The 14355-nt window shown below is 40.7% G+C and overlaps 1 protein-coding gene across 3 annotated transcripts in view; it reads right to left on the bottom strand.

The window, feature by feature from the left end:
* The window catches only part of GALNT11 (polypeptide N-acetylgalactosaminyltransferase 11), a 74341-nt gene that overhangs the window by 37311 nt on the left and 22675 nt on the right, over positions 1 to 14355 (bottom strand). For all 3 annotated transcript variants that reach the window (XM_079786351.1, XM_079786349.1, XM_079786350.1), the window contains one exon: positions 1855 to 2187. In XM_079786351.1, coding sequence (XP_079642477.1) covers positions 1855 to 2149 — 295 coding nt within the window. In that variant the 5' untranslated portion in view covers positions 2150 to 2187. The remainder of the gene's footprint in view (positions 1 to 1854; positions 2188 to 14355) is intronic.

The raw sequence follows: 14355 nt of genomic DNA, 5'->3' as shown, positions 1-14355 counted from the left end.
TACCTTAGTCTCGGGCGGCCCTGGGCAGCTGGGCAGCCGCCATCCGAAGCTTTCCTGTGCCTTGGGCCAGCCCTGAGCGGTTGGGGGACTGAGGGGACTGAGGGGACTGGGGAACTCCGGAGGCAGGCGCGTGGAGCTTGCCTGCCACCCCGGTGGGCCTGAGGGGACTGGGCACTGACATCTTGTGGCTGTGGGTGCCGCCATCTTTGAGGGTGGGGCAGTCAATTAGCAATATTTCCTCCTTATTAGCTGTGAATGCCACCATGTTTGAGGGCAGGGCAGTCAATTAGCATATTCCCTCCTTATTGGCTGTGGGCGCCGCCATCTTTGTGATGGTGTGAGGGTCAATTAGTTTATTCTCTCTTTATTAGATAGGATTTCTACATGTTTGAACATTTCCTTATGTTGACAGGCTCCACATTAATTTTAGAATCAGCTTTTCCATCTCTTTAACAAAGGCTGTGGGGATTTCAATAAAGTTTGCATTTGATCTGTAGATTGGCTTTGGGTAGTACTGACATCTTAACAGTATTTAGTATTTCACTCCATAAACCTACGTATTTAGATCTGCTTTTATTTTTTTCAGCAATGATTTGTAGTTTTCAGTGTACAAATCTTATACCTCCTTAGTTAAATTTATTCCTAAGTATTTTATTCTTTTGGATAGTATTCTTGCTACTAACTTGTACAAAAATACAACTGGTTTTTGCATGTTGATCTTGTACCCTGTAAATTTGCTGAATTCATTTATTAGCTGTAATAGATTTTTGTGTATTCTTTAGAATCTTTTTGAGAATTTAGTTGTTCGGTGAGGCAATTTGGGTTTGTCACTTCAAATAGCTACAATTCTCTCGCTGCTTCTTTCTAAGGCAAATATAATAAACCCAACATTACTTCTGAATAAAAGTTTTACCAAAGTAACTATGAATAAGAATTTTTCCCACTAATACTCTTAAAATATCTACATGGCTATTTGAAAAAGATTAGAAGACGTACTTTATGAAAACTGAAGTATTAGCTTCTGTTTCCTCATATCATTTTAAATACTCTTAACTTCATGTATTAAAAAACATTAAATCCTAGAAACTGATTTTATTTTTTTGGAACTAAGATACAAAAATGTTTTAATATTTCCTTTACATTCTATCTTTCAATTTCTTGAAATACTAATTTATGCTTCCATGATAAGATCAAATTCCTTTTAAGTTTTAAAGAAAACCAAAATGGCTCATTTATCCCTTAAAATAAAGTTTGCTAAAACCAGTACTCGAGAATTATAATATTCAAAAACATATACAGTCGATTCTTGCTATCAACTTGAAAAGAATTTTTGAAGACAAAGGCTTCTATTTTATACTCAGATTTTATAAAATTCTATATTTATTAAATATTTACAGCAACTTAATTTGTATAAGCAGAAATTAAACATAAGTAATCTCAAATTATTTCTAAACCCAGTGGTTTATGTTGTTTTAACTAATTTTGTGACTTTCAAAATATCTTAGAGTCAAACATATTCCCATATTAAATAATAATAGCAATTAAAATCCTTCCCCATAGGTTCCACTGTCTTTCCAAACACTTAATTTCTTATTTCCTATTCTGGACCTTACTAGGTTCTCCCAAGTCCTCATAAAGTACTGAAGTCTGAATTGGACATATTAGAATATAACTCCCCTCTAATTCTACAAAAATCATAAAGACCTCAGCTAGTTCATGAACAAAATAAACTGGTGGGGGGGAAATGATACATTTCTGATCCCCTGAGCAACACACGACTTAAAGAATAATTAAAACTTAAACTTCCAATGATTAAATACTGACATGCTGCTAGCAAAAATCAAATACACTTACCCAATTCAGAAGAGAATTTCATGTTGCCTTTTTCTGCATCTTCAATATGATTATCTATCACATCATCAATCTTGTTTGCTTTGAACTGTAATTCTAATATTCGACTTGGACCTCGGGTAAAACGGGGATAGAATTTTTTGGGGAATGGCCCATGGGGCCCAGACCCCTTGATGGGCACATTCTTAAGTGGCTGAGTCACTTCACTGAAGTTGAAATAAACAAAAAGCAAAACCGTCCAGGTCGCAGATGTAAAAAGGCATCCATAACAGAAATATCGAACTGTGATGCTTCCCATTATAGACCTAGCATAGCTGAAGGGCCATTTTCAGTTTCCTAAAAGAGAAGGATAGATAAGTTAGACACTTCAGGATATCTGTAAATCTTCCACCAAGTTCATATTCAACGTTTCTCAAACCACCTTTTGCACTTCTGAACTATTTACTTAGGATCCCTATGCATACTATTAAAGATTCAAATGGAAGAAAATATGTGAATAGCCAAATTAAAAAATAAATGCAACAATTAAAAACACAGGCCAATGAGTTAATGCTCAGGAAACCAATGGCAGCAAAATAGCTGACTTATTCACCTGTCCATGTTAATGGATACTGCTCCACCTTTGTTCTGGATTGCTTTCAGTGTGGTGTGTTTTTTTTCCAGATTCTAACTTTTAATGAGGGAAATACCAGTCCAACACGTGTCATGACAGTACATCTAAGATCCCTTCCAACTATAAAATTGTAACTCTTTTAACCCGAGGATCTTAAAATCTGTTATTAAAAATAAGCAACTAAAAAAATAGTTCACTTTCTAATCAAAGATTAAACCTACACTAATGCCTACTCTAGATTAAACAGTTACATTTTAAATTTATAAGCAAAAGCATTGTGGACGAAAAGGGGCCACATGCTAACCTGGCTAACTCAGGGAAGGCCTGCGTGGTGGCCTTGCAAACTCAAGAGACCTAACATAACCACAAAGGATGGTCTGAAATTAAAACCTTTAATTAAAAAGCAGTTTATAGTGGACTAGAGGCCTGGCGCACAAAATTCATGCATGGGTATGGTCCCTAGGCCTGGCCTGTGATCAGGACCATCTTCCCCGGCTGCCCACAGCCGGCCCCGCCCCCCACCCCCGGTTTCCCATTCGCCATCGAGCGTTTGGAGCCTGCCGGCCAGGGGGAGGGACCAAGAGGTTGGCCATTCCCTCTGGCTCGCCAACCCCACCCCACCCGTCTCGGGTTGCCCTCTGTTTGGGGCGACCCTTGGAGTGGGGGCCTAGGCCTGGCACTGCCAGCATCCCCTGTCACCCACCCCCGGTTCCCCATTCGCCATTGGGCGATCGGAGCCGAGAGGTGGTCAGTGCACCTCATAGTGACTGGTCAAGGCGTCATTCTGGTCATTCTGCCTTTAGGGTCAATTTGCATATTACCCTTTTATTATATAGGACTAGTAGCCCATTTGCAGGATTCAATCCTGCAAGCGGCCGTTGCAGCCACCACGCCTGCACCCCCGCGCCGCTGCCGCCCGTCCTGCCCCGCCGCGCTTCGCCCGGGCTTTCCCTCTGGCAGCCACCTTACTTTCCGCTTTTCCTCCCTCTTCCTTCTAAGTTGTCTTCAGTCTTCACTCCTCCCTCCCTCAGCGTATGCAAATTAACCACCATCTTTGTTGGGTAATTTGCATACTCGCCCTGATTGGCTGGTGGGCGTGGCTTGGGCGTAGCGAAGGTGCGGTCAATTTGCATATTACTATTTTATTAGTTAGGATTGTTATGTCCAAGGCCAGTATCTCCTGACAAAGATTAACTTAGATTTTTACTGAGCCTACTGTCTTTTTGAATGTAAGATAACATAACTTTGGAAAGTCAGGGTTACTTTTTCTGGACCCCTCTGGGCACAACAAATGGCACCAGGGAGGAGACTAAAAATTCCCTCATTGTTATTGTTATCATGTTAATTGTTGACTGTTATCTATCTTGTCCCACCTATGTAAAAGCATGGTGTCTATCATTTCATTTTTTATCCAATCCTAGAGGTTCCCCAGCTTTGCTTTCCCTCCCTAATCTATCACCAATGGATTTCCTGTAATCCACTTACATCTCCACCTTTGATGATAAAATAGGTGAAAAACCACCATTCTCAGAGCATTATCTCAATTTGTTGAGCTTCTGCTTCCCAACAATTGTTGACAGTTTGGCTCAAATAAACTCACAAAAGTTCTTTACATATGAATGTTTTCATATGTTAACAGAGTTCAAATAATTCTATTTCCCCTCTCCTTATGATGTCCTATAAACAACAGAACATCAAACCAATTGATGTTTCTTTCACATTTATAGTTCTCTGTCTTTCCCTCTCTCTTCCACTCTCTCTAAAAATCAATGGAAAGATGTCCCTCCCTCTCCCAGGTATTTTTCTGGGAGGCAACCAAGTTGCTTGCCCTGTTTGAAAAAAAAAAACAATCAATGGAAAAATACCCTCGGGTGAGGATTAAAAAACAAACAAATAACATCGCATTGATGTTTCCCCTACACTTTCTGGTATCTGGTCTTCATGGAGGCCTCACAAAACTTCCCGAGGAATTCTTTGTAAAGAGACCAACATACATACAAAATAGTCTCACAGAATATTAGGGCACAGAAACCCTATATAAGTAATGTACAAATAGAAGAAATCTACAAAGCGATACTAACATTATTCCTTATTTCTGCAGTATGAAATAATTGTAGAAATAGTAGTATCACCACCACCCCAAATCCAAACAAAGCAAATCAGCATTAAGTCCAACTTCAAAAATTAAGCTGTTTATACGTTAAGCCATAAGTCTAGAAAATGGTCGGTAAATAGCTCAATTCTTGCCAACCAAGTAGTTATTTTACCACATATCAATTCAAAAGCTTAAAAAAACAAACAAAACAACAGCAACACCCAAACAAACAAAAACTCTCCCACTACAATAATACCAAAGAAGCGGGAAATGACTGCATCTCAGAAGGAAAGTCAGGCACCAGTGAAAGTGCTGTCCAGTCAGCTGTTAGCAAATGAAAGAAATGCACATAAAAACAACTGCTTTACTTAGAAGTGGAAGAAAATATTCTCTAAGCAACGTGAATGGAACCATCAAAGCAAATAAGACAAAAGGTTGCAAATTTGCCCCTTTGCAACAAAAATGTAAAGAATAGAGATATGTAGGTGAAACATTAGATTTTTAAACTAAAACACATTCTAAGTTCCTAAAATATTCACTTGAGGGTAGGCGAAAAACAAGCAAACAACATCAAAAACAAAAGCACTATTTCTTTAAAAGGCCATGGAATTCTGAAGTTCAAGACTAACTACATAGGCTGCCGATTCCAATAAGAAACTATACATCTAAGGAGCCAATCCCTTCTTCAATCCTAAGGGGTAAAATAAGGCAAGGAAGAGCAATATATAATGAGATTTCTATTTAGATCGTTTTCCTCAAACCATTCTAGGCCTTCCCACTTCCACATTGGCCACCTTAAACCCACACACGGAAGGGAACCAGGCAAAAGGGCCAGAGAGGGGAAAGCCAACCAATCTCTTCCTTAATCACAGGAAGAAGCCAGAGAATGGTAATCAAGGGCTATTCCATCAAGCAGCTCTGACCAATAGATGGACGCTCTGACATTAATTCACATCTTTTCCTTTACCCCAAGTCCCACCAGCTTGTTGGGCAATGTCCAGAGCCCTTCAAAACACATCTTTAAAATTTCTTCATTCATGATCCTCCTACAACCGTCACCCATATTCTATTTAAGTACCTTTCCCTGCCCCTACCCTGATTTCATCATCATTTGGAACTCATCTAATAAATAACCTCTTAAATCTTAATGTAAAGTCACACTCTGACCACAACCCTGACTTCCCAGGAGTGTCATTCTAACCACACTACACTACTCTTCAATTTCACTGCAGACAGAGTCCAGACATTCAACCTTCCCTTTCTCCTACAGCTTATATTTCTTTTGTTTCTGTGTCCAGGTACACATCCCTTAATGTCTTACTTCTTTCCCTATTTGCTTGGAACATGTTGGATAATATTAGAAAGTGCTAAATGCTAAGGGGTAAATTAAGGCAGGGAAGAGCAATATGAAGTGGAAGAGGGTGTGTGAAATTTTAGGTAGGTGGCCAGGGAAGTTCTCACTGAGAAGGTGATACTTGAATCAAGGCCTGAACAAAACAGTAAGCACTGCAAATACCTGGGAAAGAGCTATTCATGCAAAGAAGCAAAAGCAAAGACCCTCTAAAGTAAGTGTGCCTGGTGGGGTCAAAGAGTTTGCATCATATAGACCACATGCTCTGGTCACAAGACAATCACACAGGTTAAAAACCAATCAATGACAAAAGAAAAATAACTAGAAAAATGAGAAACATATAAATGGAAATTAGAAATTATTTAGAACCAAATAGTGAAAATACTTTTCAAAACTTATGAGATAAAGCAAACACCAAATTTAAGTGTCTAAGAAATTAAAACCTCCAAGCAAAAATCAAAAGCTGAACATTTAATCTAATCTGTGCTAACAAAATAATGAATCCAGCATCTACAAAGTCTGTTTGCTATTCCTTCCATAGGCAATTACCTAGGTCAAAGCAAATGGTTAAAGGTTAGTTGTAAATATTTCTCTCTTTTCCACGTCCAGCACGGCTAGAGAGCGGTCCAGTTCCTGAGTAGCGGCGGCTGGGGATTGAGAAAATGAAAGAAAAAGACAGAGATAGAAGGAAAAAGCTGGGTCCGGGTGGGACCACTGCCCTCTTCTGATGGAGAGACAGTGACCCAGAGCCGATACAGGAGGCTATTGTACAGGAGGCCCAATGCCTTTCAGCTGCTGTACAGGATCCTCTGCATCGCAATTCAAAAAATTTAAAGTATAAAGAGCATGACTGAGTTTGTTTTGAGGTGACACATAACATCCATCTCCCCCTTTTTGTTTTAGCAATTGCATTTTAAGAGTACGATTGGCGCCCCTGGGTCCGGGTGAGGCCACGTGCCCCTGGGTCTGGGAGAGGCCACGCGCCCCTGGGTCCGGGTGAGGCCATGCGCCCCTGGGTCCGGGTGAAGCTAGATCCCGGGTCCGGGTGAGGCCGTGTGCCCCTGGATCCGGGTGAGGCCACGCACCCCTGGGTCTGGGAGAGGCCACGCGCCCCTGGGTCTGGGTGAAGCTGGATCCCGGGTCCGGGTGAGGCCGTGTGCACCTGGATCCGGGTGAGGCTGGGTCCCGGGCCCGGGTGAGGCCACGCGCCCCTGGGTCTGGGAGAGGCCACACGCCTCTGGGTCCGGGTGAGGCCACGCGCCCCTGGGTCCGGGTGAAGCTGGATCCTGGGTCCGGGTGAGGCCATGTGCCCCTGGATCCAGGTGAGGCTGGGTCCCGGGTCCGGGTGAGGCCGTGTGCCCCTGGATCCGGGTGAGGCTGGGTCCCGGGTCCGGGTGAAGCCGCGCGCACCTGGGTCCAGGTGAGGCCACACACCCCCTGGGTCCGGGTGAGGCCACGTGCCCCTGAGTCCGGGTGAAGCCGTGCCCCTGGGTCCGGCCGAGACCAAACCAGAGGGAGTCGGACCTGCATTACCACCATTTGTCCACCATCCAGAGCTGAGGGGTCAGTGCCGACATGTACACATAAGGAACTGGTGGACATTGATATTGGGTCTCAAAAGAACTGTTGGTCCAGAAAGAAACTCACTACAGACTGATTCATTTGCCTGTCAGCATAACTATTACTGCTCGTCTCACATTCAGTTCTTATAAGTATATCTCTAGTGACACATGATCTCGCTCATCTAGGGGAAATGATGAACAACATAGACTGATGAACAAGAGCAGAACCAGAAACAAGGAGGCATCGATCGGACTATCGGGCCTCAGAGGGAGGATAGGGGAAGGTGGGGGGAGGGGAGAGAGATCAACCAAAGGACTTGTGTGCATGCATATGAGCCTAACCAATGGTTAAGTTCAACAGGGGGTTGGGGCATCCATGGGGAGGGGTGTGGGATGGGAATGGGGGGATGAGGACAAATATGTGACACCTTAATCAATAAAGAAATTAAAAATAAAAAGAGTACGATTGGCTTTTTCCACTATTGAATGACATCCATTTGCCAGATTTGATTAGGTTTAAGTCCTCGGGGATTTACCCCTAACCCTGGCACAGGGAGGTGGATAACACACTGAGGGCATTGCTTGGCACTTGGTGAGCCTACTCTTGGGAAATATGGAGTTCCTTGTGCAAGGCAGAGGCATTTTGATGATGTAGGGCATGTGAGGCCTGTGCCATGGATAACGGAGTGACCTCCTCTACTGAGGCAACAAGGTGACCTAATTCCTCATTATCTTTAGCCAAGGGACCTGGAAGGCCAGAATGGGATCTAATATGGCCAATAAAACATGGAAATTGTCATTCTCAAATAACCTTTTGAAGGCTGAAAAATAAATGAAAGAGTTCCTCTGAATTAGTATGCCCTATAGTAGCTGTTTTAATAATTTTGGCCATACTTACCACATATGCACTATCACTATAGGTTGATGGGCTCCATAGCAAAATCTGTCAAGGCATAAATAAGAGCTTGTATTTCTACCCATTGTGCTGAAATATAAGGGGTTTGAAGGACCTTTGCTCCCCTGCTGCAGTAGATCCAGCCTTTCCAGAACCGGATCCACCTGTAAAAATCGTTAATACCTGAGGTATAACATCTCTTTTAATGTGGCAGCTAATACCATTCCCTGTGTTAGAAATAAGGCAAGCCCCCCTAAGTCAGGGGTCCTGGTAAGGGTGCGCACACATGGTCTGGAAGCGCACGCACACCGACGTTCTTTGCTCTTGGTTGGAGCTCAGGAGCACAGTCTTTCGTGATTGGCTAATTCAAAGGGAGGGGTTGGCCTTTGTCGTTTCAAGATGGCGGCCCCCAGGGGAGCTGCAAGCCATGCGGCCAACATGGCGGCTGCCAACTCATACAGTCAAAAATGGCGGCTGTCTAAACTGTTTGACAGAAAAGATGACTTGTTTATTCCCACACCTGAACGTAGGCTGGTGTTTTTATGAATATTCATTTAATTTAATTAGCCAATTTAAATCCATCTGTCCTAGGTTTTGACATTAATTAAATTTTTGCAGTTAGTCTTTGAGTAATCTTACATAAGCTTTGTCAGGAAGGCAAAAAACACAAATTACTTTTCTTTACAAGGCCTAATATATTGACTTATAATTACAGTGTTTTTTGGGGTTTTTTTAGACATTTGAAGGAAATCTTTTTTCATTCCCTTCCAGAATAATTTTCAGGCCAGCTTTTAGAGTTTCAAATTTTCGGCAGCAAGTTAAATACTTAACTTAATAATACTTTTACATTTTTAAGGATACATTTCAAATAAAATACAAGGCATATTCAATTAACAGATTAAATTCTATCCTCTAGATTTCATTAGAGGCATACTCAGATTGACATTTCAGTATTATGTCATTTCAAAATATTTACATATAAGTTTTTGTCATTTGATTTAGTAAACTTCAAAGTCTTTAAGTTTCCAGCAACTCTGGAAAACCACGCTTGAGGCTGGCAAAACAGGCCTGGCCAAGCCGCTCGACCATAATTCTTTCTGCTGGGGAAGTCAAGAAGCAAACCTGTAGCCATTCAAATGCAAAATTGTCATTCTTTTCTTAGAGGTCACTGTGGGTGGGGAAACCTTGGCCCACCTGCCTAATTTAAAAAGACCACATTTTTTTTTTCTCCTTAGAAATTGCCTTGGAAAGCCAGCCTGTATTTTTTTGGGGGTCAAATCCGCCATCTTCCCGAGGGAAAAAAACAGTCTTTGGGGTTTTATCCTGTACACCGCCAAAAGCTAAGCTCAGCTCAAAAACTTTATCTAAAATGTCCAAAAATCAGACAGTTGCGCACATCTGTTTTAAGCTTTTCTCTTTACACGTGCACAGAAATCCCATACGCATTTCTAAATTTTGTAAAACTTTTTAATTTGCACTCGGATGTCTAGTGTGACTCGGTTAGCATTAGAATAAAGGAATCGAGAAAAAAGCAAGCGAGTGCAAAGGGTTAAGTCACTAGCCGAAAAAAAAGCATGACGAATATGAGACCTTTTAAAATGGCTTTCTCGGGGAGGGGCTTCCATATTGGATCACCACATGTCTCCCTTCCCCCACTTCCTTCTTGCTTTGGGGGGAAATTCAGTAATGGTCTGGCGTCTACTATTTTATTTTTATTTTATTTTATTTATTTTTTTTAGGGAAAGAAAAAGATTTTTTAAGATAAAGAATTATTAGCAGTTGCTGAGAAATTCCTTTAATCCTTTCTACTTGGTTCAGCCTAGTACAAGTAGTTAGAGCCTCCAACAAAATGAAATATGAAGTCGCTTTCACTTTCGGCCACTGCAAGCAAAACCTTTCTTATCCTGCTCACAGTGACGCTTGTCCCGCTCTGTCTCAAACTCTAGCTCCTGCTTATAATACGAGGTAAATCTTTATCAGGTGGGCTCTTGACTGCGGTCGCAGGAGCAACCAGCCAAGGCGGAGGAGGCACAGAGAGGGGAAGTGGTATTTTTAGAGATTTGCACCCCTCCACTGTACGCTGTAAAGCCATGGCTATGCCCTGCTTGGACATTCTTAAACTCTCCTGTGCTGGGTCAAGGCAATCATGAAGAATGTAGGAATAGAAATCTTCTCTGGACCGTCTGCTGTGTATCGGTCATGCAACTGCTTTCCGACCTTTTCCCACGTTTCATCAATAAAACTTAAGAAATCAAGAATCTGACTACGCTTAACAGAGAGCATAGTTTTAAGCATCTGAGAGTAGAAATCTCTTTCCTGAGACCCTGAATTACCCATGTTTTACACCCAGCTAATACAACTTACAACAATCGCTCCTTACCTTACTTCTTTAAATCTGTTGCGCGGCGCACTTCTTGGAGCGATCCCCTTGCCTGACTTACTTTTGTGAGTACCCCTGTACTCAGTCCCTGTTCCGGGGCGCCAGATGTAAATATTTCTCTCTTTTCCGCGTCCAGCACGGCTAGAGAGCGGCCCAGTTCCTAAGTAGGGACGGCTGGGGATTGAGAAAATGAAAGAAAAAGACAGACACAGAGATAGAAGGAAAAAGCTGGGACCGCTGCCCTCTTCTGATGGAGTGACAGTGACCTAGAGCGGATCCAGCGTGTTTATTTTAGACCCCAAATACCAGGAAGTTTTACTAAAAGTAAAGACAAAGGAGATCATTCTAGGGTGGGCCCGGGTCGTATTCATTCCTGATGCTTGGCTGGGTTTACATAATAAAACCCACCCCCTGGCACTTGGGCTGAAGGTCAAGCTGAGAACACTTCTGCCTTTTGGCAAAGCGTGTTTTTCCAGGGCGTGGCTTTGCCGACGCCCTGGATTCAGCTGACAATTTAAAGAAATGCCCATGTGCCTTCCCAGGCGCTCTCTACAGTTAGTTAATACCAAAACTAGAGAACAAATTCTTTCAATAATAAACTTGAATAGTTAATTAAGCCAAAACTTCAGCAGTTAAATATCACTGTAATATATTTCTCAAAAGGTAAATGAATAATAAAAGGAAAACCAGTTGTGTACATGAACTTTCAGGGAAACAAGGCAGTATGGTTTTATGGTTTTCTTTAGTCATGGTCTGGTAGCTGCTCAGGGACACCTGTAAATTGAGAATCAGGGTTTGCCAGGGGAATACAGAAGAACGAGGAGAGGTATGTGCAATGTGATTAGAATGACAGACCACAGGTCAAAGCCAGGCAAAGAGAAATGTAAAAAGGTGGAAGAATGGAGCAGGATGAAAACTACGGATGGGCTAATGGATTAGAGGTCCTGATGTGGCTGAATAATTGCTGAAATTATGTTACCTAAGAGAGTGATCTGGAAAGACTGAGTGTTGTGGTTGGAAAATGAGCTGCCAACACTCAGACTGTAGAGAGGTACAACTAGTGATATATCTTTTCCAGATACAGGAACTAGAGATTTGCTAAGAACAATTTGCCTATAGTGCAGGCACACCTGAAAACCAAGCTTAGCATTGCTAGTGTTAGCATCTACTGTTGTTATATAAAAAATGTGCTGTGGCACACTAGATCACAGAAGTCTAAAGTGTCATGAGATCTCAATCAATTTAAATCCCTGCATCATTATCAGATTAGAGTGAGGGGTATTTCTCAACAGCACAATAGTCTGAGCTAAGACCCATTTCGAGATGCTTTCACAGTTAGCTTCTCTTAACAAAGAATGCAGCATACACCCGCTACTAAATTATGCTCCATAAAGTAGTTAAATTATGTCATGTCCACTGAGACAATTCCTGTTATGCAATGTCACTCTATACATGATACTTTAAATCAGAGGTCGCCAACAGGTGGTCTGCAGACCACTGGTGGTCTGTGAGGTCCAAAAGGTTGGTGACCACTGCTTTAAATCATTCCATTAATCTTCTAGTCATAGTCTATTAAATATACTGAAGAATCCAACATTTTTCTTCTGAAAAATGATGAAATAATCCTAAAGGAGAGGCTAATATCTACCACAGTAGAAGCTTATATTGCCGAACACATGAAAGGTACTGGGGATTTGTATTTTAGGCTCTATCACACTTAAAAAAAATAAATAAATAAAATAAAAAATCAGAAATTACAGATAAGCAAAAAGTTAAAAAAATTAAAAACCACCTGAAATCTCACCACTATTAATGTTTTGCTGTAAATTCTACTATTTATTTTTAATCTCTCTATATTAGCTATAAAACGTTATACCACTATCGGCACTTACTGGAAAATAAATTTGATGAACTCAGGTTAGTGGCATTATGGGTACTTTTCTAGTTACTTTGCTTTATTTAAAACATTTTCTACAAAGAACATATTTATGTCTTTAATAATCAAGGCAAAAAAATTCTTAGGAAAAAACTTCCTAACTTAAAAAATATAAGAACAGATTGGAGAGGATTAAATGTTAAGGTTTGAATCTCAGAAGCAAATGGGGATTTTTAGCTAAAAGGAAATATTTTAATCCCATTAAATTTGTCAAAAATTTAATAAAATCTGAACAATGAACATTCTAAAAGCATAATCTGAAAAACTGTTTTTCTTCTATGAACCACTAACTAGTTTGAAATTCGTGTGCCTTTCACTGTTCATCTTTTTTTTACTACAAGACTAATGCAACATTCTAAACAAGACAGCTTTCATTTTCCTTTAGTACAAAATAATTTTTATAATATTTAATGAAGTTTAAAATGTCTACCTTTAAATGTTACATTTTTACCTTTGAGTAGTTTCCAGCTATTTTCTTGTCAGGATACTCTCTATTCCAAATTGTCAAACAGAATACATTTGTTAGGTTTTTCCATAAAAGAGACACATTTGGATTTTAATTCAGCTACAGTCATGTGAGTACAAATACTGATTTACAACAGTGCCCTTCCTAAATACCCCTGTGAAATTACCAGGTGATGACAACACAAAAGCACACATTATTTTTTCTCATTTGTTATCTACCCTGTAAGACTAGAAGAAAACATTGCCACCAACATGTTTCATAATTACAAATAAGAGATGATTGAATTAGAAAAGGTTCAGAGCAAATTCCAGACATTATATGCTCTCCAGAAATAATTAACCCTTTGACATCCTCTGATATTTATGAATCGCCTCTAAGAAAATCTAAGGAGAACATAAACCTATGTAGTGTCTCTATTTTATAACTCAAATGCAAAGGAAAACTGCATGCTGATATTGATGGGAGAAAGAAGCAAAATTAATGAAATGCTAAAAAACAAACTAAAAGGACAGACAACATGACAAAGCACCTAAAATAACCAAACTTGGGATACCTATTTGGTCAGTGAATATGGGCTGGTAGAGGCCAACCATTACTCTTTAATGCCCTGTCTGATCAAATGCCCAAGCAGAAAGGAGAAGCTCTCCCTGGTTAAGACAAGTAGAGGACAATAAGGAGAGGACATAAACACTTACTTCATGGAATCCTTACATTGCAGATCTTCCTAACCATACATTCTACTATAAACATTTAATCTGCTTTATTAGTATGTCATATTTTAATAACTCATTTCTGACCCCATGTCACTCAAGGAAATGCCCTGACTGCACCTGCATTTATCTAAACACAACAGCTCATATTATGTCAACAGAGGGGTCATAAAATCAAATGTAATCAGAAGACAACCAGATAAATGAGGAAAAAGAGAGAAAACATAAGAGCAGTGGAAGTAACAGGGCATGTCCCTCACCTAAAGAAATCATTTGACCCAGTGATCCCACTTCTAGGAACATATCCTAAAGAAAACCGAAGCACCAATCAGAAAGAATGTATGCACCCCTATGTTCATAGCAGTACAATTTATAATAGCAAAGATCTGGAAACAGCCCAAGTGCCCATCAGAAGACGAGTGGATGAAAAAGCTGTGGTACATTTATACCATGGAATACTCTGCAGCAGTAAAAAAAGGATCTCTTACCCTTTGAG

Source organism: Cnephaeus nilssonii (assembly GCF_951640355.1).
Source record: "Cnephaeus nilssonii genome assembly, chromosome: 12".
NCBI lineage: Eukaryota > Metazoa > Chordata > Mammalia > Chiroptera > Vespertilionidae > Cnephaeus > Cnephaeus nilssonii.
Note: the sequence above shows the minus strand (reverse complement) of the source record. Positions and strands in the feature narration are given on the sequence as shown.